Source organism: Crinia signifera, chromosome 8 (genome assembly GCF_055691185.1).
Source record: "Crinia signifera chromosome 8, ASM5569118v1, whole genome shotgun sequence".
Lineage (NCBI taxonomy): Eukaryota > Metazoa > Chordata > Amphibia > Anura > Myobatrachidae > Crinia > Crinia signifera.
In genome coordinates, this window is record NC_139224.1 from 53,492,900 (window position 1) to 53,519,596 (window position 26,697).

At 42.6% G+C, this 26,697-nt stretch overlaps 3 protein-coding genes across 5 annotated transcripts in view; 1 reads left to right on the forward strand and 2 right to left on the reverse strand.

Annotated features, from left to right (window-relative positions):
* STAB1 (stabilin 1) overlaps positions 1-5,460 on the forward strand; it is a 367,238-nt gene extending 361,778 nt beyond the window's left edge. For all 3 annotated transcript variants that reach the window (XM_083156377.1, XM_083156378.1, XM_083156379.1), the window contains 3 exons: positions 54-197; positions 1,752-1,856; positions 5,098-5,460. In XM_083156377.1, the coding sequence (XP_083012503.1) occupies positions 54-197; positions 1,752-1,856; positions 5,098-5,148 (300 nt within the window). In that variant the 3' untranslated portion in view covers positions 5,149-5,460. The remainder of the gene's footprint in view (positions 1-53; positions 198-1,751; positions 1,857-5,097) is intronic.
* Positions 4,994-22,927, reverse strand: LOC146026050 (uncharacterized). The gene is made up of 7 exons (XM_083156381.1): positions 17,407-22,927; positions 17,059-17,223; positions 16,315-16,978; positions 15,678-15,932; positions 15,421-15,543; positions 14,644-15,327; positions 4,994-13,558 (listed from the first exon to the last, which is right to left on the reverse strand). The coding sequence occupies exons 1-6, from the start codon at positions 17,560-17,562 to the stop codon at positions 14,645-14,647; spliced, it is 2,046 nt and encodes a 681-aa protein (XP_083012507.1). The 5' UTR covers positions 17,563-22,927; the 3' UTR covers positions 4,994-13,558; position 14,644.
* Positions 22,928-23,070: 143 nt separating this feature from the next.
* NT5DC2 (5'-nucleotidase domain containing 2) overlaps positions 23,071-26,697 on the reverse strand; it is a 53,701-nt gene continuing 50,074 nt past the window's right edge. The window contains exons 12-14 of the mRNA XM_083156382.1: positions 25,244-25,384; positions 23,837-23,901; positions 23,071-23,490 (exon numbers count right to left, since the gene is read on the reverse strand). Of these exons, the coding sequence (XP_083012508.1) occupies positions 23,229-23,490; positions 23,837-23,901; positions 25,244-25,384 (468 nt within the window). The 3' untranslated portion in view covers positions 23,071-23,228. The remainder of the gene's footprint in view (positions 23,491-23,836; positions 23,902-25,243; positions 25,385-26,697) is intronic.

Here is a 26,697-nt window from a genome sequence, read left to right on the forward strand (position 1 = left end):
GCTGTGGTTCCAGATGCTTTTATTGTACATGCTAACACAGGAATATTTTTTAGGAGGCAACAGAGAGCCAAATATCTCATTCGATAACTGCAGGACTGGTCACACTAATGGTGATTATACTGACTGTGATCGCAGCCTCCGCCAGTTACCTCTACTACAGACAGCGGTTTAACGGCTTTCGCTTCAAGCAATTCAAGGTTGGTCACAAGACTGGATCTACCATATTTGCACACATTGCACCACGCGCACAACTGTTCCTGAGCACAGTGGGAAACAGACATTTCCTGAACCCTGACCTCTGTATCACTTTTGTTTCCTGCTTGCAAAAGTCCTCAAAGATTATATAGAAAATACATGAATAATTAGTAGTAATGTAATCGCAAGTGGTCATTATTACACAGTCATAATTGAAGATGTTAAATTATATTGTTCTATGGGGCCAATTCAGCCCTGATCGCAGGGCTGCGAATACGATTATCAGAGGACCATATATGTGCATGGTCCATAGTGCACATGCGCAAGCTCACTATGTGGCCACAGCCAGCGACGGCCTGTGATCGCAGGCCGTATGCTGGCTCATTGACAACCAGATGGCATATGTGGGCGGCATCCCATTTTCATTTGGGAGTGCCGCAAGAAAACACAGACGGTCCTGGCCGTTGGGACGTCAGCAATCCTGATCTCCCCACAGCCATCGCAGCGCTGAGTAAGTATTTACGTATGCAGCACATGGGGGGGGGGGGGGGATCCATTCGATCGTGAGTGGATTTCCCCCTCTTTGCACTGCTTAGAAGCCATTCGCAGCCATGCACAGGGGCGGCCCTTCTATCAGGGTGGGAGGGGGCTAACTGATCGCAGGGCTGCAGATGTTGCAGCCCTGCGATCAGGTCTAAATTGGCCCTATGTTTTCATAAATGTAACAACATAGTACATTCACTTTTAAGCTGAGAACTGAGCTCTATAACTTTAAGTAGTAGCCAATAAGATCATACAATCACACAAGAGATCATACAGTACATGCAGCTGAGCGAATGCATCACTGCTGCAATGAGCATGGATAGCAATTGAATTGAAGATTTCGGTCAAAGTGAGGATTAATGTGAATGACAGTGAGTGGTCATTTTGTAGGAGGTAACAGGAATGGCTGTAAAATGCTGGCATATCGGGACTTTTGGGGGGTGTTTATCAGCCACCGACTGATCTGTATGCAGGAAGTGCATCTCCAGCATCTCAGTTATGACAGCCATTCCGAGTGACCGCAGACTCACTCAGGGAATCCATGTTTCCTGGATCTGCATCAAGGCTGAGATGAGAATAAGTACTCGGTTGTGGGCAGCTGCAAAGGCTCTATAACACTCCCAGCAATTGTTCCAGTAGCATCTGCGGAGGCAATAGCGTATCCGGACCATAGATGCCAGTGTGGGATGGTAGGATTGCTGTGTTTTTTTGGAGTACTTGACCTCATCTGTAGATAATAATGTAATAATATCACATCTGGCCATACTCATTATCAGGATACAAGTGCTGCTCATAGAGGACCAGATGCACTAAGCTTCAAAAAGTGATAAAATGGACAATGATAAACAACCAACCAATCAGCTTCTGCTTGACAATATTCAAACACAGTCTGTGACATGGCAGGTAGGAGCTGATTGGCTGGCTGTTTATCACTTTGTCACTTTTGAAGCTTAGTGCATCTTGCCCTAAACCAGTAATGTATGTTCATCATCCTTGTTTATTTCGGAACACAGGCTGAAGATGAAGACATGAATATGCAGGACAATGCGAATCCGCCACTGGTCTCCATTCCAAACCCTGTGTATGGTGTCAATAGCTCCTTCTTTGAGCAGTTTGAGGTAATTACAAAACCATAATAACACATCTATATTGTAGCACTATCTGTGATATTGGGACAGATGTATCGAGCTTCAAAACGTGATACAATGGAGAGTGATAAACTGCCAACCAATCAGCTCTTAACTGCCATGTCACAGGCTGGGTTTGAAAAATTGCAGATAGGAGCTGATTGGCTGGTTGTTTATCACTCTACACTTTATAACTTTTTGAAGCTTGATACATCTGACCCATTGAAACACCCACAATTAGCAAGAGAAAATAAAGGCAGTTAAGCAATAGAGAGTCAAAAACGTCCCCTCTTGGCGTACCAAACATTATTGCTGGTCACTGAGTAGAAGAGAGTTGTAAGTGAAGTGCTAGCGGAAAGGGCTGTGAGAAAAGTAGGGAAGAGGCCTACATTTGTATATCTGCATGCAATGGAGTCTTCGGGTACATTTAATAGGGTGCGATTTGTGGGGTCTTTTCGATTTTTAGGCAACAAAATGGCGTCATCGCATTTTTTGCCAAAATCGCTTAATTAATAAGGTGTGCTAAGTCCCAGAATGCGCACATTTTGTGCGATAACTCGTACTTTTTCACTAGCCGGTACAAATTTGCATTTTTATCGCATCCAGATGTTTTCCCATTCTAAAGTATACAAATCGCTTATTTAATGGCATGGGCAAACGGAATCCGCATTTTTGAGGTGTCTAAAAATCACACGTTTTTTCAGACCAGGTTCTGATGGGCGATCTGTGCATGGTTCTGGTGTAAAAAATTTGTTAAACAATTTTTTTTTTTAAACGACGTGGGGTCCCCATCCTGAGCATAACCAGCCCCGGGCTCAAAGAGCCGGTCCTGGTTTCATAAAATCACGGGGCAAAACAAATAGGGGTCCCCAGGATTTTATAAAACCAGCACCAGGTTCAAGGGCTGGTCCTGGTTCCCAAAATACGGGGGACAAAATGAGTAGGGGTCCCCCATATTTCAAGAACCAGCAACGGGCCCAACCAGCCAGCAGGGTAATGCCACAGCTGGGGGGAGACTTTTTATACAAGTCCCCCCGGCCAAAGCATTCATCCCTCTGACCGGTCAGCATGGGCAAGGATCCTGGGGAAGTGGGGACCCCACCTCCAGAACTTACCTGCCCATGCTGAAGCCCGGGGCTGTCCTCGATGCCCCTGGGTGGTGGGCATCGAGCTGATAATTGTGTAAAAGAAAAGAAAAACTATTGTGTATTGCTGTGGAACTATGAGTCCCAGCAAGCCTGCATTGTATGCAGGGACAATAAAGGGCCCGCTGGGACTTGTAGTCCCACAGCAGAAAAAATTGTTAAAGAATTACAAACACACTGGCAGTAAAACTTTATTACACACGGAGCCCATTCATCCAATACTCACCTATGTTGCCACGGAGCATCGGTCCCCTTGTCCAGTAGTATCCATGTGGGTACCTGTGGCTAGAGAACATAATCACCAGCCATCTTCAGGGCTTCTCCGGGACCCCTGCACCGCTCTAACCTTGCTCCGGTCTTCTGTTTACTTTTGGGGCTCCGCCCCCCAATCATGGTCCGGCGTGGGGGTTTTCCCGGACTATGTCTGGTGGGCGGGCCTAAATCCCAGTGGGGGCGATATCTATAGTAATATGTAATTTGCTTACAAGGATACTCTGTACTGCAGGGCTGGAGTTTTAATCTGTGAAAGATTAAAGGACTTATGTATGAAGAAGTGACAACCTCTTTCTTAGATTTTTTTGCTGTGGGGACTGTAGCACCGCTCCTATTTGTCAAGCAGTAGAAATTGAAGCTTGGACTGGATATAACATTATCCAATAATGCCCATCAATGGAGGAACTACAAAGCCACAGCGGCTTCACACCATCAAGTCATGTCCCTCTGCACACAGAGCCGGATTGTGGGGGGGGGTACAAGGGGGTAATAACCCCGGGCCCACTCTGACCCAGGTACTGCAGCTTATGCAAGGATGATTCCTCTCTAACCTGCAGTGCCATAGAAGCTGAACACTGCGTATGGCAGGATTCAGAGGAAGCACTACTCAGTTTCCTTCAGCACTTAAAAGGGGATAAATATGGATGCCAGTGGTCAGAATACTGATATCAGCATCCCGATTTGCTACCCTAACCACCCCTCTGCAGCCTAACCCTAACATTCCCACAGCATAACCCTAAGTCCCTCCACTAGTGCCTAAACCTAACCCTCCCCCTGTCCCAGTTAGGACGTTGGCTGTCGGTATTACGGTGTTGGCATCCTGACTTTCTGGAGGCAGTTGGGATGCTGCCCCCCCTTGTTTTATACTTGCCTCATCCATCAGTGTCCACGGCGGCAATCTGATTCCTCTTCAGCGTGTGCACCCGTGCAATGCATCCTTGGGACCGGGGTTGCTGCCAAAGAGGAATCTAAAGGCTGCGGTGGATGCCAGGGTACATTGTGGACATTGGGGGTCAGTCGGGGCACCACCAGGGGACCAGTTGAGTATGTGAAAAAAATATTCTGAAATCCGCAAAAATCCCTTATCCAAAATGCTCACAGAGCTGCTGCCGATTCTGCTATATAAAAAGAAAATGCAGACTTAATTTCCCTCTAAGATGCACTCGATACACTTTACCATCCAAGTGCACTATGAATGGGAACAGAGGTCTAAGAATAAAAGAGGAAAAAATGTCAAAAACTCATGTCGACAATGACCTTGTCAACCTATTGGACGTTGACCAAATGCACATTGGCCAATAATCCAGATCCCTTTAAACTTTATTTTGGGGTGGCTCTCGGCAGCTGCATGACACACTACAAGCAGCCACTGCAACCCAAAACATGTTGGCCCCCTGCCTGCCTTCGCAGCTAGGCTGTACAGGTAGGGGGCTTCCATAGGTATGAAAATATTTAGCAGTTGCATTGTGGGGGTTACGGCATGCTGGATGAACTTGCCCTCTTTGGGAAGCCCCCAGTATTTTAGAGAAAGCAGTTGCAGATTTGCAACTGATACGGAATCAGGATCATAATCGTGTCGTAAATTAAGTTTTACTATCTAGTGCCTATGGAGTTATACAGTAAGGTAAATGGCATTTTTGGCACATATGTTTAAAATGCTCCTAAAACGTGTCTTGGTTCAAGAACAATAAATAAATAAGAAAAACAAGAATTCAATGGTTTATGTTAACAACACAAGTTTATTTATAAAAATCGGCACAAGCCTTGGGTTCAAGTAATGTTCTGTACCCAATTCTGTGTTATTTTCATTGTAGGATCCGTACACGGATGACGACTCTTCTGCTACCTTCAAAATTCTTCATTAACAAATGACAAACCTGATCATGTTTACATTTTTGGGGTTACATTCTCCAATGAAAACGAGGTCCTCTACATTACAACGGAGGGACGTGCTATGAAAAAGGCACTTGATCATACATGTTTACATATATATTTGTAAATTAGAGTATCTGTATATGACATAATAATGATTCATTCTGTATCTGTGATTATTTCGGAAGAGAATCTAGCACAATGGTGGAAGTGATGGAGTTTGCTGCTGTTTTTGTAAAGTGTTGAACGTGAGGTTGTGGAGATGCGTTTACATAGTATGAGATTAAAAATGAATGGAAACACAAGTGCAAGGAGTTTGTAGCCTCTGATTCCTTAGGAATTAATTATGTGCAGTTCAGGGCAGCTGATCCATGAGCAAGATGTATCCATTAAAAAGTGGTTGTAGCCCAGGGTTGCCGACCCTCCCGAAATTTCCGGGAGTCTCCCGAAAATCGGGGCTCCCTCCCGGCCCCCGGAAGGGTGGGCAACCCTCCCGGATTCAGGGGGGACCCCCGCTGTCCCCCGGATCGCGGAATGAAAATGCCGCAATCCTCGGGTCTCAGAGGAGGGGGCGGAGCTAAAACGGCACAATCGCGTCATTTTAGCCCCGCCCCCTCCACGGAGATCACTGAATTCGCTGGTTTACCAGCACGGGGGCGGGGCTTAGTGATGTCACACTTAAGCCCCGCCCCCTGAGCGGCTACTGAATCTCTCCTCTCCGGGCTTCTCCCGGAGAGGAGAATAAGAAAGTCGGCAACCCTGTTGTAGCCCCTACTTTTATCATGCGACTGGTTGTTTATGCTGGCACATCTATTCGCATGAGGGCGTACGGGGGGGGGGGGTCATTCGATGGTCACCGAACATCAAATGATTTTTTTTCGCCCGCTCGCAGATAAAAGTCAGTCTGATCTGACTTTTATCTGGGCCGGAGATAGGAGTAAAGGGGGCAAGCTTCGTCATGCTGTGTTCCCATGGGAATATCCAGCATTTTTGTGCGCGCACCCACCGTTTTTGTGGGCACCCCTAGGAAATGCTGGGCGTCCCCATGCAACAGCCTCCTGCCCCACCACTACCTGCCCCGCTGTGTGCGAACACCTCGGCGACTATGATAGCCGCTGAAGGCGTTCGCACAAAAGGTATGCACGGGCGTATATTCGCCAATATGTGCAGACCCGAAATATCGTCCCAGTAGTGAATTTGCAGGGGACCGAGTAAACCAGAATTAGGCCCATCATCGGTTGGTTTGATAGAACTGGCGTAGTGGATCACATTATACGGTGGTTATTGTGTCCATGTGGAGAATGTGTTACAGTAACACAAAGGGTGAGATGGAGCAAACCCTGGAGAGAGATAAAGGGTGAGATGTACCAAAGCTTCAAAAGACACAAAGTGGAGAGAGATAAAGTGCTATCCAGTCTGCCCCTAACTGTCATTGTACATGCCACATGAGGAAACACTACAGTTAGGAGCTGATTGGTTGGTAATCTCTCTCTGCTTTATCAGTATCCAAGTTTTGATACATCCCCCCCCAAAGTACCAATTAATAAGCTCCAAGCTGTCATTTTTAAAATGGCAGTTAGAAGCTAACTGGTTAGTAATATATCTCTCATCATGGCTTAGTACATAGCCCCCAAAGTATCACAACTATCGTTACAAATTGTTACAATTACAAATTGTTAACATATTAGGTGAATTTGCATATGTGCCCGCTGGGTCTGAGGTTCTCCCCTCCTGGTATAAAGGGGAAAGATACATTTCTTCCCACAATGTAGCATGGTACAAATACATGACACAAATTCTCTCCTCATGCTCCTGTTAGCATAAAATATTTTATTTATGATATTTTACAATATATTATCTATAGACTTGCAAACAGAAGGCACAAACAAAGACAAGGTGAAGTGACAAGATGTAAAAATAAAATAGAAGAAAATTCAACAGTTGATTGCAAAGTATTGCAACATCAGAAATATGTTTTAATCCTGAGGAAAAAACATAGTTAGCAACATGTCTTGTAACAAAACTGTGAACATACAGAGCTAATATCGTCTCCACAACCCAATCTGCACCACTGGGATGTAGTGCGTGGGATCTAAATTAACCAGTGGACTTGTGTCATGTGTCCTGGTGTGGTCTGGGCCTGTGCCAGAGGCGGAACTACCATTAGTGCAGCAGGAGCTGTGCACCCCTGAGGACTAAACAGCCCACTGCTGCCCATCACCCACTATTTTTCCCTGTCAGTGTTCGTCTCCCTATTATCCACTGCCATGTTGAATATTGTGAGCTAGGGTTGGGGTGGAGGTTGGGGGGCCCAAATAATATTTATGCACCTGGGCCCAAAACCCACAAGTTCTGCCACTGGCCTGTGCATAGGTACAGTATGTGACACTACAGGATGAAAAAAAACATAGTGAGATAATTATACTGTACAACAGTGGTGGCCAACCCGTGGCTCTTGAGCCTCATGCGGCTCTCCCCGTTGTAAAGTGAGGCTCCCGCTCCCACTGCTGCCCGCCGCCCACCGTCCGTCCCAGTCCCCCCTGCTGCCGGTTCCCTGAATCCCTTCTCCTTCTGAGGGGAGGAGAGCACGCATCGCGCATTTCTCCTACCCCTTACTGTGCATCCTTGTGACTGGGCCGTCCGCCAATCAGAGCTCACAAGCCAGCAGCCAATCAGGAGCCGGCCAGCGAGCTTTGATTGGTGGACAGCCCAGTCACAGGGAAGTGAGGGGGAAGGAGACGCACGGTGTGCTGTGCTCTCCTCCCATCAGTGACATGACAGGAGGACTGCAGGGGGACACCAGACTGTCCTCTCCCCGCCCGGCAGCAACAGCAACAACGGAGAGTGCTGCTGCTGGGAAATTTGCACTGTGGGGGGCATACCAGCTTTCTGGCACCATAGGGGCATACCCGGCACCGTGTGGTGCATACCTGGCACCGCGGGGGGCATATCTGTATCTGGCACTATTGGGGGCATATGTATATATGGCACTGCACTATTTGAGGCATATTTGTATCACACCCACCCAAGGGGTCAAAATAAACTACGCCCCTTTTTTTGGCGCATGTGCATAATGTCGGCTCTTTAGCTTGACTACCGATATTTTTCGGCTCTTTACCTCTGACCGGTTGGCCACCCCTGCTGTACAACTAAGGGAAAATTCAATTAGATGTGATCATTTAGCATGGGATAATTGAACTGCCAGGGCTATTCATTTAGAGCCTGCATGTCGCAGTAAGCAGGGATTTCTTTTCAACCCTAAGTAGGCTTGAGAAGAAATCTGCATTAATTAGCCCGTTCATGGGCACCGCAAATATGTTATCCCATAATTCTGGGAAATTCTCACGGATTCTATGGGATAACTTCTGTTATCCCATAGAATAGGGTTAATTACTGGGCCAGAAAATGGCTGTTAAAGCAGGGTCATTAGGTTGACACAAGAATTAGGTGGACATGGGGAAGGTCGACAATCAAAAGGTTGACATGGGTTTTTTTTTTTCATTATTTTATTTAGCCAATATGTGGCGACAGACAGTATTTCATGCACTACCATCCACTAGGGCATGATCGGAGAATAAAAGTGAAAAACCTCATGTCAACCTTTTGACTGTCGACCTAATGACCCTGTCGACCTAACCCTATGTTGACTTTGTCATGTTGACCTTCAGTGGTCGACCTAATGACTGCCGACCTAATGCTTGCCTATCCTATGATCCATGCCCAGTCATTGCTAGTTGCAAACAGTAGAACTTAATGACCCAGATCGCAGATGCTGACTGTAAGTGGGGTCCAGGAATATCCTGGGTGAGAACCGAGACGATGATGGTGAAGGCTCACAGTACAATATACAGGACAAGATACCAGAGTATTGGCACTAGCACAGGGTCACCATGTAATAACACTGAGATTATAGGTGCAGCAGGGTTACGCTGGGATTTATAGCAAGAAACCATGAAAAGAGAAATAACGTTTTATACTGTGCAATGTGCAGTAACATTCAGCAGAGATAACAGTTCTGATCCTTACAAAATCTTTTTTCTTTGCTCATATTTCAGGGCTTGAACCCTGTCTGTACCATCTTCCGTAAGATCATGTATCTATGTAAGCACAACCCATCAGGTAGTGCACTATTACTTACAGAAACACGCGTATAACCCCACTTACACATTCCTTCCTCATTTCTGTCTTCTCCTATAGGACACTTTGTAAATCACATACAGAAATCCCTTTAACACGTGAAGGTCTGCTCATATAAACCTACTTCCCCTTTAGTGTATTCAATGATAATAGTTAGCATCGGCATTACATGTATTATCAGTTATTTATATAGCACACATGTATTACACAGCTCTAGTTAGTCACATCATATGTAATATACCCTTTATTGGGTCTATAATGCACATTCAATGTAAAAAGGTCTACATAGTGTATGAAGTGTATAATGGACCATTACGTTGAACATACCTTTTTTAACATGAACTGAGATGTTGGGTGAGATTATGGGCCGTATTCAATCCCTTGCGAAATCCATTTTTTCTCTAAAAAATTTCGTTTTTTCGCGACGAAAAGACTTCGTGTATTCAATGTTGTGATTTTTCACGCATGCGAAAGTTTTAAGTTTCGCTTGCGTTTCGCTTATTTCGCTTGGTCAAACCCTTACATTTCGTGGTTTTTTTTATAGATTTTTTCGCTTTTTCGCACAAATGTATTCAATCGTGAGATGACGAAATTGTTATCTGCACATGTTTGATCCGTTTCTCCATTTTCATTTCGACGCCCAATGGGTCACGAATACAAATTTTTATTGAGTGATGCCTCCTTTTAACCTCCGGAACCTAAACATTCTTGTTGGAGAAATGTTTGCCTCTTTTTAGTTGCTGTTTTCCTAAGAAGGGGCATATATAAATTGTTATTAATACACTTGATTTCCCATCATGCATTGGTAAAGCACATGTTATTTTTTCCCAAGATGCTGTTCACCCCTCACAGTGCCTCACTCCTACGTTTGGGACTTCAGGGAGTAGCAGCTTATTGCAGTCAGCTGTATTTGGAAGCGTTTTTTTAGGGCAATTTGCGTTTTTGGAGAAGAAATAATTATTTTTCAATCACTGCCTACAATAATGGAGTATTTTGCTGACTTGATTGTGATGTTCATGGTCCTATCGACATACATGCTGCGATGCAAACGTCGTCGCCTGGCACGTGGATATCAGCATCATGGTCAGGGGCGTGGATATCAGCATCGTGGTCAGCATCTGTCTACATTTGGTGAGTCAGTGCGTGTTTCAATTCCACGTCCACGCCAGTATCGTACTAGGCGTGTACTGGACGGTCTCTCTGAGGCGGAAGTGATAGGTACCTTTCGCTTATCGTCTCAGGATATCTATTCGCTGTATGATCTGTTGGAAGCTGACCTGGAACCTCGGGTACGGTCAAATCATGCAGTCAGTGGTTTCCAGAAACTACTGGCTGCATTGCAATTTTTTGCGTCAGGCACCTTCCAGCCTACTTTGTCCCAGACATGCGGTTTTTCTCAGCCAACAATGTCACGCTGTTTGTCCCAGGTCATAAAAGCTTTCCGTAAATTAACGACCCAGGTTATAAAATTCCCAGACACTGACAGCGAATGGAATGAGATCAAATTTGGTTTCTTTCAAAAATGGAAATTCCCCAATGTGTTGGGCGCGATAGACTGCACCCATGTGCGACTCACACCTCCGAGGGAATCGGAAGAATGTTATCGGAATCGAAAACACTTCCATTCCCTCAATGTACAGATGGTGTGTGATTCCACAATGAGATTATTGGACATTTGTGTGGGTTTCCCTGGGTCGACCCACGACTCCTTCGTTTTAAGCCAGTCATCTCTATTCCTGGACTTTGAGGAAGGTCGAATGCCAGATGGCTGGCTGTTGGGTATGTAAGTTTTCATTATTTTTTTTAAGTTGCTACTGTAATTAAAAAAGTCTAATACCTTTTCAATTATCCCTTTTAGGTGATGCGGGTTATCCGAATAAACCTTGGCTGTTGACCCCATTACCTGATCCTGTAGGTGATGCCGAAAGAAGATACCAGGAGGTTCACATTGCATCGAGGGGTGTAATTGAAAGGACCTTCGGTGTACTTAAGAGCCGGTTCAGGTGTTTAGATATCTCCGGCGGGACCCTCTTATATTCACCGGGAAAAGTTTGCGGCATTATTAATGCCTGTTGCATTCTGCATAATATCTGTGTCGCAAGACGTTTGCCGGTGAATATTCATGCTGGTGTTAGCCAGGATGGGGATCTTTCTTCGGTATTATCTGTGGGTATGGACGAAGGAGCAGAGACCAGAAGGCATCTTATTGACACCTTCTTCTCATGTGAGTATATACAAATCATCTGTACACAAACACACACACATATATATCTATATATCTATATATATATATAGATATATATATATATAAATATATCATTTATCTACATAAATGTTATTTACCTTTTATTTTACAGAGTTTGTTCTTGATGGAGTTCATTACAGTTCATTGAGTTTGTTTGCCCAGTTGCTGTTATTACTGTTTCGTGTTTGGAAGTTTTATTTAAAAGTCCTCTAAAGTGATAATAAATTTCAAAAGAATGTTCATTATGCAGGTGAGATGTTATCTATTTACATTTTTGTTGATTGAAAATTCATATGTCCTGTTTTACATTTTCACATACTTTCCATACAGGTTGTTGGTGGTTATCCCTTTCTATTGTCTGCTTTTAAGGATGTTTCTGTGGAAGCCTGGTTACCTTGGATGAGTGATCTCATCTCCGTCTAATCTGGTGAGTTAGCCATATTCCAAAACTGTGTAGGGGATTCCGGTGTCAAGACTCCTACCCATCCAAACAGTCAATAACCTGTGCCCCCCGTCTGTTTTCCCTTGCAGGATGTGCTGTGTGGCTGCCGGACCTGCTCAGTTATGACCCTTCTGCCTGCTCACCTTTACGGATGGATCTGTTGACGGTGGGATTATCTGCTCCTCTGCTGATGAAATTGGTGAGTATGCTAATCTGAACCACTGCCCCCCTGTAAAGTGTGTGCGCTCTGTGCGCATGGGAATCCGGTGTCAAGACTCCTACCCATCCAAACAGTCAATAACCTGTGCCCCCCGTCTGTTTTCCCTTGCAGGATGTGCTGTGTGGCTGCCGGACCTGCTCAGTTATGACCCTTCTGCCTGCTCACCTTTACGGATGGATCTGTTGACGGTGGGATTATCTGCTCCTCTGCTGATGAAATTGGTGAGTATGCTAATCTGAACCACTGCCCCCCTGTAAAGTGTGTGCGCTTCCGTTCTTAAAAAATGTCAGGAAACAGAGGTTAATATTCTTCCTTACCATATAACTTGATTTACGGATGACATTTTGGCAAAACGTGATTCATTTATCTATATTTTATTCTTGAAATTAAACTTTGTCCAAAGGGGTGGCCTGGAAAATCTTCTGAAAATGTAGGCTGCTGTTATTTAAATTAGATTTGTAACCTCTAGTTCCAGGCAAGGTAATCTGGAAATGTCCACAAACCCACACTCCCATAGATATTACCTTTCTCTGTTGTTAGCACATGCCCAATTAAAGTATGGGTCTCTGATATGTAGCTATGTAGGTAGTACAATATTTACAAATACACATCTGCAGACATGTGATCTTGTGGCAACCTTTGCATTTTATTATGCACTGGTTAAAGCATTGCGCATGCTGGGGGCATAATCAAGGATAACCTAGTTACACTGCACACTAATTTTCCTGTGCCACCTAAACATCTGTATTATTATTTATCCATCTTATCTGCTCCAAGTATATTCTGTCATTCACCAACACTCATTGCAAATGTAGCAATCGTTCTTTTCGCACATCTGAACAAAACCAAACCATATTTCCTGAAATTTTTTTTATTAAAAAAAAAAACTTGTACGCTGGTGGCTGTAAAGATATTTCCAATAGTGCAATTTGGTCATCCTGAGTAACTGATGATGCTGAACAAGCTTTTTTTTATTCTGTCACTCTAAAATGAGGTATCACCTATAAGCGATATCACATGCACATTACTATTGTAGCCAGACATTAAACTTTTCAAGCGTACTCATATTTCTGCTTGTTGACAGAAAATTTAACATTATTACGATTATTTTTTATAAATGCTGTTATTTCGTAAAAAATTCTAACATTTGCGAACTTCTTCTGTCTTTAAAGGGTGTTGTCTTCAGAATATTGAAATGAACCTCAACATTGTACTGCAGTTCAAAGCGGACCATCGAACCCAAATTTTGAAAAAATCAAAGAGATTTTAAAACAAATTTTGTTCCAGAAAAAATAAAATTAAAACTGGTTAAACTTTGAAAGAAATTCTTGTTTTCTTCACAATTCCTCAAATGGACATCTGAAATGATATTGATAAAGCGTTAAACAAATTGCTGTTGTGTGGGTAAAAAGTGAGTACAAGCAGATACAGCTGAAAAGGCCATTAACACATCCCAACATGGCAGTACCTTGTACTTGTTCTCACCTACATTCCATTATGGGATGTGGGTGAGAACTCGCACAAAGGGCACTGCCGTGATGGAATGGGAAGTGTGGGTACAAGCAGATACAGCTGAAAAGGCCATTAACACATCCCAACATGGCAGTACCCTGTACTTCTTCTCACCTACATTCCATTATGGGATGTGGGTGAGAACTCGCACAAAGGGCACTGCCGTGATGGAATGGGAAGTGTGGGTACAAGCAGATACAGCTGAAAAGGCCATTAACACATCCCAACATGGCAGTACCCTGTACTTCTTCTCACCTACATTCCATTATGGGATGTGGGTGAGAACTCGCACAAAGGGCACTGCCGTGATGGAATGGGAAGTGTGGGTACAAGCAGATACAGCTGAAAAGGCCATTAACACATCCCAACATGGCAGTACCCTGTACTTCTTCTCACCTACATTCCATTATGGGATGTGGGTGAGAACTCGCACAAAGGGCACTGCCGTGATGGAATGGGAAGTGTGGGTACAAGCAGATACAGCTGAAAAGGCCATTAACACATCCCAACATGGCAGTACCCTGTACTTCTTCTCACCTACATTCCATTATGGGATGTGGGTGAGAACTCACACAAAGGGCACTGCCGTGATGGAATGGGAAGTGTGGGTACAAGCAGATACAGCTGAAAAGGCCATTAACACATCCCAACATGGCAGTACCCTGTACTTCTTCTCACCTACATTCCATTATGGGATGTGGGTGAGAACTCGCACAAAGGGCACTGCCGTGATGGAATGGGAAGTGTGGGTACAAGCAGATACAGCTGAAAAGGCCATTAACACATCCCAACATGGCAGTACCTTGTACTTCTTCTCACCTACATTCCATTATGGGATGTGGGTGAGAACTCGCACAAAGGGCACTGCCGTGATGGAATGGGAAGTGCTCAAAAGGATATTTTTATAAAAATTAGATGGACAAAAATGTTACCCTATTCTGGTGGTGTAATACACTCCTCTTCATTTTCAGCGATCTTTGAAGCCAGCTTCTCAGTCGTGGAAGGTGATTGTATTGGTTGCCCAGATACTGTTGCTGTTGGAGGATAACGGCCCGGTGGCAACATTCCTGGAAACCCCGTATACATTTGTGAATATGAATAGGTTGCTGAACCTGCTGTAAGGGCAGTGGTCTTTCGTTCTAACTGTTGATGACTTGTTTGAGCATGGTGTGAATCCGATCTACGTTGAGCTTTATTGGCCATGTTCTCAACAATCAATTTTAAAGATGTGGCAATCAAAACAGAACTTGATGCTGTCTGACGTTGGCATTCTGCCATCACATTCAAATATGTTGCAGAATGTTGATTTGCCTCTGAAATTAGCATTAGACTACTTGCTTGACATGATGTGTTTTCTACTAATTTGTTAAGCGCAGTCGCCATGATTATCATAATATCCTGAGATGCTTTGTTGTCTTTTTGACGGTTAACTTCATTCTCTTGCACTGTGGTAATTAATTCTGTTAATGAAGTTTCCAGGCTACCCATACTTTGCTGTAAAAGAGTGTGGAATGATTTGTGTCGATCCTGCATTTGATCAGAGAGAGCAAGGATGTGCTGATATTCTGCATCTGGAATCTCTTTGCTAGTTGTTACTTGCACCCTTGGCTGTCTTGCTGTGAATAAAGTTAAACAAATTACAGTTATATGGTTTAATAAGTAATTTAAGAGTTTTTTAGATGAATGTTTTTTATCAAAACACTAATTACCAATTGGTGTAGAAGCTGCTTGATGCTCATCATTCTCTTCATTGGAATTATTTCCGATCAAATCTGGACTAAAACATGGATCAATACAGGAGGACATTCCTGCAATGTTCATTGGATTGTCATCTATAAATAAAATTATAAATTGAGTTGTTTCAATATATATATATATATATATATATATATATATATATATATATATATATATATATATATATGTACACCATGGACATTCAACTGTGGAAAAATAAATATTGTACCTTCAGTCGGTGTTGGTGCATTTTCTACTGAATCAACACTGTTTCCTCGTGATTTAGTTTGATGCAAATCTCTTGATGATGTTTGTTTTTCAGGTAAACTTGCTTCAAAACCCTGGAAAGTAGTCTCCGCTGAACTTAAAAAACAACTTGGTATGCTTAGCATTTCTTGGGTTCTACTGGGTGTAAAGGCGTTCTTTTGAAGTGCTGTTACAGCTGTTTCATTACAAATGCTTTGACCAATAACTGGACGATCATCTGCAAATATAATTTAAAAAATCATTATCATTTAGAAGAAATACTTATGAAATTATTATGTAACAATATAAGGTCAATAAGCACTGATTTTTTTTGCTAGTAGTTCAAAACACCACCCATCAACAAAGTATTGTGTGTCGACAGCGTTGCATAGCCGAGCACTTTGTAACGCCATCATAAATGCTGTTCATCTGCGAAAATAACCTGCAGACGAATAGCTTTCCAGGTGACATTGACGCAGTATAGCGTGTGGCAGCACACAATGGGCAGCCATACATACTTGAGAATTTGGCTTAAACCTCAGTTTCGATCAAGTTTCATCTCAGACCAGAGTGTTTGGGTCATACCTGAAACTTGAAGTGTAAAATAAAATTGTATTTACCTATTTGCCTTCTTTTATTGTTTCTGTCTTTCATTACAGATCCTCTTTTCCTTCTGGAAGGCTCCTCTTCGTGCACAAAATCTCCCTGACGTCTGGAGTCAATTCTGCCTGCTACGCCTGTAACCATGATTGGGTTTAATCTTTTTTTTATAACTTCCTCCCATGAAAGCCAATTCACTTTCAGTTCCGGCCCTCCACCGGTCCCCATTTCGTGCCTTCGTTGAATTCCTAATTTTTTTTTAGTTTGACGACGGCAGTCGTTATATCTCTTCATGCAATGCTTTGCATCCCTGCGTATTCCAGAAATCGATGTTACTTTCTCAGCAATTGTGTTCCATATTTTTCTTTTTTGTCTAGGAGCAGTAGTTTGTGCCCTTGGCCCGAATAGCATGTCGTAGTAACGATCAACTAAATCAACTAAGGCAAAGCTTTCTGACTCATTGAAACGGATTCCTCTCTGCATCTTCTTGCAGTTTTCTTCTGCAGATCCATCTCCGGGAGAATTATGTGATCCACCTGCATCTGAATTTCCATCATTATCACGATTGCCTGTATGCCTTTGAGCTTGTGGTTCTGTACAACGTATTTCATGTTGGTGACCATCTTCTTGACGCCTGTGTCGAACAGTTGTATCATGCCTACGAGAATGGGTTTCTTCATTTTGCTAATAAAAAAGATACAAAGCCAAAATATTAGCATCATTCTTTTGAAATAAAAACATGAAGTATACAGTATTTAACTTACTTTGGTTTGAGAATTTGCAGAAGTATTTTCCTTTCGGCGAGATGATGATATTTTTGATCGCCACAATCTAAATTCTTCACTGTCCTCCCAAGCATTATCAAATCTTCCTAGCGATTCCTCAGATGTCGAATTTTCATAAAGATTAGGGCTTCTCATTCTTGAAGTCTGCGTAAATAATGTACACATGCAGCCATTGAAACAATAAATATAAAATCAATGTAAAATAACAGGTAAAGTCGGACAACAATTGTGACATGCCTATAAGAAAATGAAAATTAATTAAATAAATTTAATGGACAGTGCATGCGAATGCAATAGTGGGGTGGTACAAATTGAGGAGAACATTACCTTTCTTTTGGACTTCCTTAATTTGTTGCATTCTTTTGTGCTTGGACCGGGCACATTGTTTTCCTCTGTGTCTTGCCCTGACTCATTGGATAACCTCCGGGAATCATCCGAATGTGCTTCCTGCTCATTGAAATGTCTTTGAGAGTTCCTCAACATTTCTATGAATGAAAGTGAAATATGTTCAATCTCAACTTATCACACTAATGTTTGTTGGAAAAAAAACAGGGACAATGCCAATATTGACCACACAAGGTACCCCTAAGACATCATTCAGCAGCCCTGCAGCCCCCAAACAAACCTTACTACAAGTGTACAGTAGGTTAAGAGCCACACCCTGATGTGTGGTGGATAAAAAACAGGGACAATGACAATATTGACCCCACATGGTACCCCAAAGACATCATTCAGCAGCCCTGCAGCCCCCGAACAAACCTTACTACAAGTGTACAGTAGGTTAAGAGCCACACCCTGATGTGTGGTGGATAAAAAACAGGGACAATGCCAATATTGACCCCACAAGGTACCCCAAAGACATCATTCAGCAGCCCTGCAGCCCCCAAACAAACCTTACTACAAGTGTACAGTAGGTTAAGAGCCACACCCTGATGTGTGGTGGATAAAAAACAGGGACAATGACAATATTGACCCCACATGGTACCCCAAAGACATCATTCAGCAGCCCTGCAGCCCCCGAACAAACCTTACTACAAGTGTACAGTAGGTTAAGAGCCACACCCTGATGTGTGGTGGATAAAAAACAGGGACAATGCCAATATTGACCCCACAAGGTACCCCTAAGACATCATTCAGCAGCCCTGCAGCCCCCAAACAAACCTTACTACAAGTGTACAGTAGGTTAAGAGCCACACCCTGATGTGTGGTGGATAAAAAACAGGGACAATGACAATATTGACCCCACATGGTACCCCAAAGACATCATTCAGCAGCCCTGCAGCCCCCGAACAAACCTTACTACAAGTGTACAGTAGGTTAAGAGCCACACCCTGATGTGTGGTGGATAAAAAACAGGGACAATGCCAATATTGACCCCACAAGGTACCCCTAAGACATCATTCAGCAGTCCTGCAGCCCCCAAACAAACCTTACTACAAGTGTACAGTAGGTTAAGAGCCACACCCTGATGTGTGGTGGATAAAAAACAGGGACAATGCCAATATTGACCCCACAAGGTACCCCAAAGACATCATTCAGCAGCCCTGCAGCCCCCAAACAAACCTTACTACAAGTGTACAGTAGGTTAAGAGCCACACCCTGATGTGTGGTGGATAAAAAACAGGGACAATGCCAATATTGACCACACAAGGTACCCCTAAGACATCATTCAGCAGCCCTGCAGCCCCCAAACAAACCTTACTACAAGTGTACAGTAGGTTAAGAGCCACACCCTGATGTGTGGTGGATAAAAAACAGGGACAATGACAATATTGACCCCACATGGTACCCCAAAGACATCATTCAGCAGCCCTGCAGCCCCCAAACAAACCTTACTACAAGTGTACAGTAGGTTAAGAGCCACACCCTGATGTGTGGTGGATAAAAAACAGGGACAATGACAATATTGACCCCACATGGTACCCCAAAGACATCATTCAGCAGCCCTGCAGCCCCCAAACAAACCTTACTAGCAGTGTACAGTAGGCTAAGAGCCACACCCTGATCTTTGGCGCAAAAAAAAGGACACCCCAAACCTGCACAATAAAACAGCAAACCGCAATTTCACAAAAAACATACATTCTAAAATTGCATTTTAGAATTGTCAAATCTATCAAACCGGCCACCCCAAAACTGGAATTCATCCCTGCACACTTGTCATGATAAAAAACATTTGCAAACAAAATAAAACAATTACATTACACTCAGTTTTAAAAAAAAGGTTAACCTCAAGACCGCGAGTGATTCCAGTGCTCTGCCTTCGTTTGGATATGCTTTTCCAGCACACAGTCCACGATACAAATCAGCGCTCCGCAGTGTTCCAAAATGGAGGGTAAACTACGCAGTACACTACGCAGTACTCTTCCTTATATAGTAAACGGGCGAGGCTGGGTAGCGAAAACGAAACGCCCAGTTTTCACTTCATTGGTTAGTTTACGCATTTAGGCGTTCCACGAAAACGAAACTTTGAATACACGAAAAATCGAAATTAGTAATCGCGTCACTGTACCGAAAGAAGAGAAAGGTGCGAAAAATCGTAAACATAACCATTTTCGCACAACATTGAATACGGCCCTTAATAGGATGAGATATTCAGAAAATGAAAGATTTGGTGAGAAATCTCCAGGTTTTTTTTAAAGCGGCAATCATTTACACTGCAAAACCAGTTTGATTTTGAAGTGTAAATGATTGCCGCTTTAAAAAGATTTCTCATCAAATCTCTAATTTCCTGAATACCTCACCCTATTAAATCTCACCCGTTGTGTCCTACTTTGAAGCCTCACTAATGCTCCACAGTAAAGGGGTGTACACACGGAGCAAATTTGTGCTATTTTCTAAGCAATCTGACTAGATTGCTTAGAAAGTAAGCACAGATCTCTCCGTGTGTATGCTCCGAGAGATTAAATATCTCTTGCTAACTAAGTCAGTGCATGCAGTCACAATCTAGTAAGATTGCTTAGCAAATGACTGCAAATCTCTCTGTGTGTACAGAATGAGAGATACTGATCACAATCTCTCATTCTGAACCATTACCCTGACTTTTTTTGCTTAAGCAAAATTGCTTAGCAAAATCGCTTAGCAAAATCACTTAGCACAAAACTCTACATGTGTATGTGCTCCCCATGGGAGATCTTGACACCAGCAAAATTGCTTAGCAAAATAGCTTAGCAAAATTGCTCAGCACAGATCTCTACGTGTGTATGCCCCTTAACATCACCACTTCCAGTAACACATTACAGTAATATTATACAAAATCTACATTACATTTGACAACAACGTAGCAACTAAAGTTCAATGACAAAAAAATAAAAGCAAACTCATGCACTTGGGTCTCAAACATCCAAAGACTAAATATACAGTAGTAATAATCAGGGGCACCGTCAGGTCAGCCGGGCCCTGGTAAAATGGAGGGGATTGTGGCCATAAAGAGGGTGTGTGTGTGGGGGGGTCTCCGGGAGGGGGCGTGTGCTGAGCTGGGGATACAGGCTGTGCTGTCTTCTCTCTCCCCACTGCCCAGCTCCCTGAACAGGCAAAACAGGAGCGGCACCGAGCCCCTCCAGCAGACCCAGGCCCGGGTAAAAAGTACCCCTCTCGGCGCCATTGGTAATAATGGCACTGGTAATGGAAACTAGTGAGGAGGAAAGGGATCTAGGAGTCACTTTTTAAGGCATTTTAAAGGCAGGTAAGCAATGAATGAGGCAAGTCAGATGCTTGGCTACATAGAGAAAGGAATCAGCAGCAGAAAGAAAGAAGTAATAAATAAGTATAAGTCATTCGTACAACCTCATTACTGGATTCTGGAACCTGGATTTCTGGATACCATAGGTCAAATGTACAGTAATAGCCTCCGAGTTCGGCTGCTGTGCAGGATTGCAGGCCAAACTAGGAGGTATTTTTAAAGGGACAATCATTTACAAGGCAAAACCATGCCTTGTAACAGTATAGCCTTTAGTATTATTTACACAAGCCAAAGGGGCCACTGGAGATTTCTTTCTGATCAGCCATCTATATGAAGGAAAGAAGAGAAAGGGGTTGTATGTTGGGATGCACACCTTCGATTGGATCAACCGAAAAAAAAGGGGGGAATTTACATTTATGGTTTTTATTTCATAAAAATGTCCTTCTAGTTTTTCTTTTATTAGGGGACATAAAGATGACCAGATATGATGAACATAAGGGGTTAAAATTGACAATCAACAATCAATCAAACAAAACATGAATGAGACATATAGTGCTGAAGAAATTTAAGGAGTGAAGAAAAAAAATGTATAGTTTTTTAAAAAATTGTGTAGAGCTACGGTCGCTGCTGCAGTGAGATCAGATCAGGTATATCTATCAATTCTCTCTGGCTATGTTGCCTTCATATATATTCCTGTTCTGTTTCTAGCTTAGAGAACAGTCTTCTCTCTTCACAGCTACAGTATGTTAATACTGACTACAGTGACAATAATTTATTCATAAAACAAACTGTGTGTCAGAATACTTATACCACTTTCACACTGCCTAAACGTTTTTATCTATTTCCTCTTACAATGTTACTAATTTATGTCACAGTGTTCCTTTAACATGAGAATGGATCATTGTTATATTTAGCTATCATGGGTTTGCAACAATGTATATATAACAATTCCTGGTGTTAATGGTGCTATTTACACTGTCCCTCTGTGAGGTTTCTGCCTGGACCGGCAGTAAACTTCCTAGGGATCCTGTGTCGGTTTTATTAAATACAATTGAAGTATCATGGGTTTGCAACAATATATCTGTAACAATTCCTGGTGCTTGTGTTATTATTTGCACTGTCCCTCTATGGGGTTTCTGACTGGACTGGCAGTAAACCTCCTAGGGGTCCTGTATCAATTTTGATAGATATAATTGGAATGTTGCAATTGTATGTTAAAGCTTACTAGCTTACTGTTGGGTTTGTTATTTTTGTATTGTCCCTGAGGGGTTTTGCTGTTCAATTTTGCAGTGTTCCTCCTTAGGATTAGCGCCCACATACAAAAATTCCCCCCTTTTTTATGGTAGATCCAATCAAAGGTGTGCATACAACCTCTTTCCTTCATATAGACTTTTTTGAAGCACCCCCACCACAAAAATGAGTTATAGGTGCTAAGGCCTGAATCGATAGGTCCAAATATTAGAGTGCAGGCTTATCGCTCTCCCTCTACAATGATCAGCCACCTAACAATGTACTATTGTACAGTGATAATAACCTCTTTTTGTCAAAGATGTAAAAAGAAATGGTTATCACCACTTGACCCATGTACGCTTATATGATAAGGCACAAAAACAGCAGCAAATACAGTGGTGTGCACATTAATTAGGACAAAGCTTGATTTTCTTCTGAATATCTGCAATGGTTAAAGTGGTGCATTCCAGACTGATGTGACACTTTGAAAACAAGGTTTTGTGGGCTAATTAATAAGGGTAGCCCGCTTATCATGCCTAATTCAGCAAGGATCGGTAATTAGAGGATTTGCAATCCAGTCGATTATCGAATGACTGCGCGTGTGCAGCATTCACATTGCACTTGCATGGCCGCAATTTGAAAATATTTGTAAGCATAGTAGTCGCAGTTTGATTGACAGGAAACCGGCACTTAGGGGCGGAAACATGGCATTTTCTGGTTATGTTTGTGAAAACGCAGGTGTGCTCATGCATTTTTTGGGAGGGTCTCAGTGATGACCACTTTCAGCTTGGTTCTTCGGCAGATTAGCGGAATCCATAGACTTACTCAGATGTAATAACTGATGGTTCAGCTTTTGCGAATGGTTCTGCGAATACATTGCTATTTGTGATGCATTTGCAATTTGGCATGGGGTGTTTATTTTATCGGGGGTGATGACTTTTTGATCGCAGACAGCTTTTTCTGTAATTAGCGATCCGTGATGAATTAGGTTCATCTGTAGCAAAGGGAACCATAAAAGTCTAAAACTAAAACTCACAACTGTTTTAATTCATTCTTCGCAAAAAAAAAAAAAACCCTATAAATTTCTTAAACCACACAGAAAGGTTTCTTGAAATTTTCTTAAGAATGGAGAAAAACTTTTTCACTCATCATCCTACATATGCCCTTACCACATTCTTATGCATGCATATAATGAAAATGAATCTGCTACCCTACCTAGCAATTTTAGAACACTCAGAGATTATCGGATTTGAGCCATCTCATTCAGAAAAGGGGTCTTCATGCTGCCAGTGCAGAGCTGGTCCATCCATAGCGGGGCCTCATGCTGCAGCGGGGTACGCCGGGGATAGAAAGTAAAGTTGATATCATAGTTTAAAAGGCAACTGATAGAAGCCATGTAGATGTCAGAGAACCTGATCAGCCTCCGGGAGAAGAACGATGGGTTGTGGAAAGTTCTAAAAATACTGCCAAACTGTGGATTAAATAGATTCTTCGTAATAGACCTGGAAATACAGATGGGTTGGTTAAAATAAGCATTTGTCATCTGTGCATGATTGTTATTATGTAGCAGTCTATCCAGCTGGGTACACACTATAATATCTTGTAAATATATATCATTCAGACATGGCTTGGACCAATACATTGTCTTTATCATAGAGTGTGTAACCTTGATCCCTCGTACCTGGCCATCATTCATTTAATTGTCCCATTGGAGGTGCTACACTGTGTGTGTATGGTCGGATGCAATATATATTTAGATCGCATCGCCATGTCGCACCATTGCATGGTGTGTACCCATCTTAATGTTAGTAGCCTATATATAGTGAACAGTATCATGTCTGTTCTCACCTCAATTCTTGACGCTCTTTCATCCACTCTAAAAGAACTTGTTTCGATTCGGCATCTTGATACATCTACAATGATAAGTGCATTCACATTCTATTGGTAACATATAGTGATACTGACTAATTATTTCCTTAGAATGGCCATTTATCTTTCCTGCTTAGGAATTTCTGCCAAGGAAATGCTATATTTGACCTTAAAGCAGTAACTACAGGTAATAGTGTACAAAAAAAACAAGGCAATGGAGATGCCTTTCCTCTGAGCTCCAAACACTGAAAGGGCACCTGCATGTACAGCAGCACCTGTGTGGTTCAGTGTTGAGGAGGGGGGGGGGGGGGTTACTTTATTCCCAGGCCTGATGGAGGGGCCCATGGCCCGCTACCCCCACCCACGTTGCAGAGAGCCAGGCAGTGTTAGAGAGAGACAGGCTGCCACTGCAGTACAGCCTCTCTCCCCAGCTCAGCACACGCTGCTCAGTGCTGTGTTCTGAGCTTGGAGGACAAAGTCAGCTGCAGCGGCAGCCTGTCTTGTCCTCTCCCTTAGCGGTTGTGTAGAGACACCTGCCGCCTGCTGTCCACTGAAGTTAGAAGGGTTTTTTCTTTCAGGGGCATGGTCACCACCCTCCCATTGGCCATGTCCTCCTCATTTTTACTGGGCCTGGCAGAGCTGTTTTCCCCCCTGTTGTGGTTCACAGGGGGATCCTGTGGGATTTCCTGGCCAGGCAAAAAATCTGCAATTATTTGCCGATTAGTATTCGAACACAGGCATTTTTTTGGCCATTTTCGCCATTTCTGTTTCACTTTTTTGGAGGCGAATCGAGATGGGCGAACACGGCCACAAAAACAGTCAAAAATGGCTGTGAATTTTAAAAAAGACTTCATTTGCCATGATTTCACAGAGCCACACAGTTTTCGCCGATGCTGGATTTTTTGCCCAGGAGAAAAATCAGCACGGGGATTGAATAGGGCGAGTTGAATTCACCCCATAAAAAAAAAGGGGGCGAAAATTGCCAATTTTTTACCTGGCAAAAATTTCACACAGGATTGAATAATAGGCAACAGAATGATTGCAGGAGGGACAAGGGTGCTCAGGTGGACAAGGTGGAAGCAGGCAAGAGAACAAGGTAGGATACCCCGATTTGTTAAAACTTTCCATCAAAAGCTATGGGGACGAGACAAAAGAGGGTGTTGGTGAATGGACTGTGGCTAGTAGAGGAAGTGAACTGACAGCCTTTCATAAGCAATTAAGTATTAAAGAAACATTTAAAGCACTAGAGGCTTCCTTTACTTATTAATTGTGTGAAAGAGTTCAGCAGGAGTGTGACCTGGTTATCAGTGGGATGAAGGACAGGGAGGAGTAAAGGGGAGCACCTAGGCAATAGATATGAAGAAAGATAAATAAGAATATTCTAACCTGCATCCTCTCCAGCAGTCCAGTGAGCGCTTGTTGCCAGGTAAGTGAATGCATGTACTGTTGAGTATTTATGATTCGAATTTCAGTGTCTAATTCAGGGACAATGGCTCCTGTTCTCCAGCCATGTCGCAACATAAGATCCTTTAGACAATCACATAAAAAGGTATAAGAAAAGTGGAAGTAGCTTTCATATCATGCCGTATTAAACATATCTTCTGATATCTGGACATTTTGGATTCAGATCATCATATTCAGATATTAACCCCTTCCTGACAGAGCTAGTTTTGGCGTTCCTGACAGAGCCATTTTTTTCAAATCTGACATCTCTCACTTAAGTGGGGATAACTTTTTTTTGCTTTTACTTATCCCAGTGATTTTGAGATTGTTTTTTCGTGACACATTGTACTTCAAATTAGTGGTAAATTTGGGTCGATACAGTCTGTGTTTTTTTGTGAAAAATACCAAAATGTCGTGAAAAAATGGAAAATTTAGCGATTTGCAAAATGTTAAATTTTCTGCTTGTGAGACAAATAATCATACCACTCAAAATAGTTAATAACTAACATAGACCATATGTCTACTTTATATTTCCATCATTATTTCAACTTCCTTTTAATTTTTTTGGACACTAGGAGGCTTACAATATGAATAGCAAATTCTCAAATTTTCAAGAAAATTTCAAACACTGATTTTTTTAGGGACCAGTTCAGTTCTGATGTGACTTTGAGGGACTTGTATGTGAGACACCCCCATAAATGATGCCATTTCAAAAACTGCACCCCTCACAGTATTCAAAACAGCATTTTGGAAGTTTGTTAACCCTTTAGGTGTTTCACAGGAATTAAAACAATGTGTAGGTGAAATTTCAAAATTTCATTTTTTTTGCAGAGTTTCAATTTTAATACATTTTTCTAACGAATACAGTAGATTTTACTAGAGAAATGTGACTAAAAATTGATTCCCCCAATTCTTTGGTTTTCATAAATATCCTATATGTGGCCCTAGTGTGCACGGTGACCAAACCACAGGCTTCATAATAGAAGGAGCACCTACTTGATTTTGGAGCCTCCTTTTTATGAGATTATTTTTTAGGCACCATGTAGGTTTCTAGGCACCATAAGATGCTAAAAGTTAGGAACCCCCCCACAAGTGACCCCATTTTGCAAACTACACCCTTCAGGGAATTCATCTAGGGGTATAGTGTACATTTCAAACCCCCAGGGGTTTCACCAATTGTGGTACAACTGGGCAGTGAAAATAAAAAAAAAAAAAATTTCATTTTCACAGCTCAGTTGTATCAAAATTGGTGAAACCCCTGGGGGTTTGCAATGTACAATATACCCCTTGATGAATTCCCTGAAGGGTGTAGTTTGCAAAATGGGGTGACTTGTGGGGGGGTTCCACTGTATTGGTGCAACATAGCACCCACCATTCATTCCACCAAAATCTGTGCT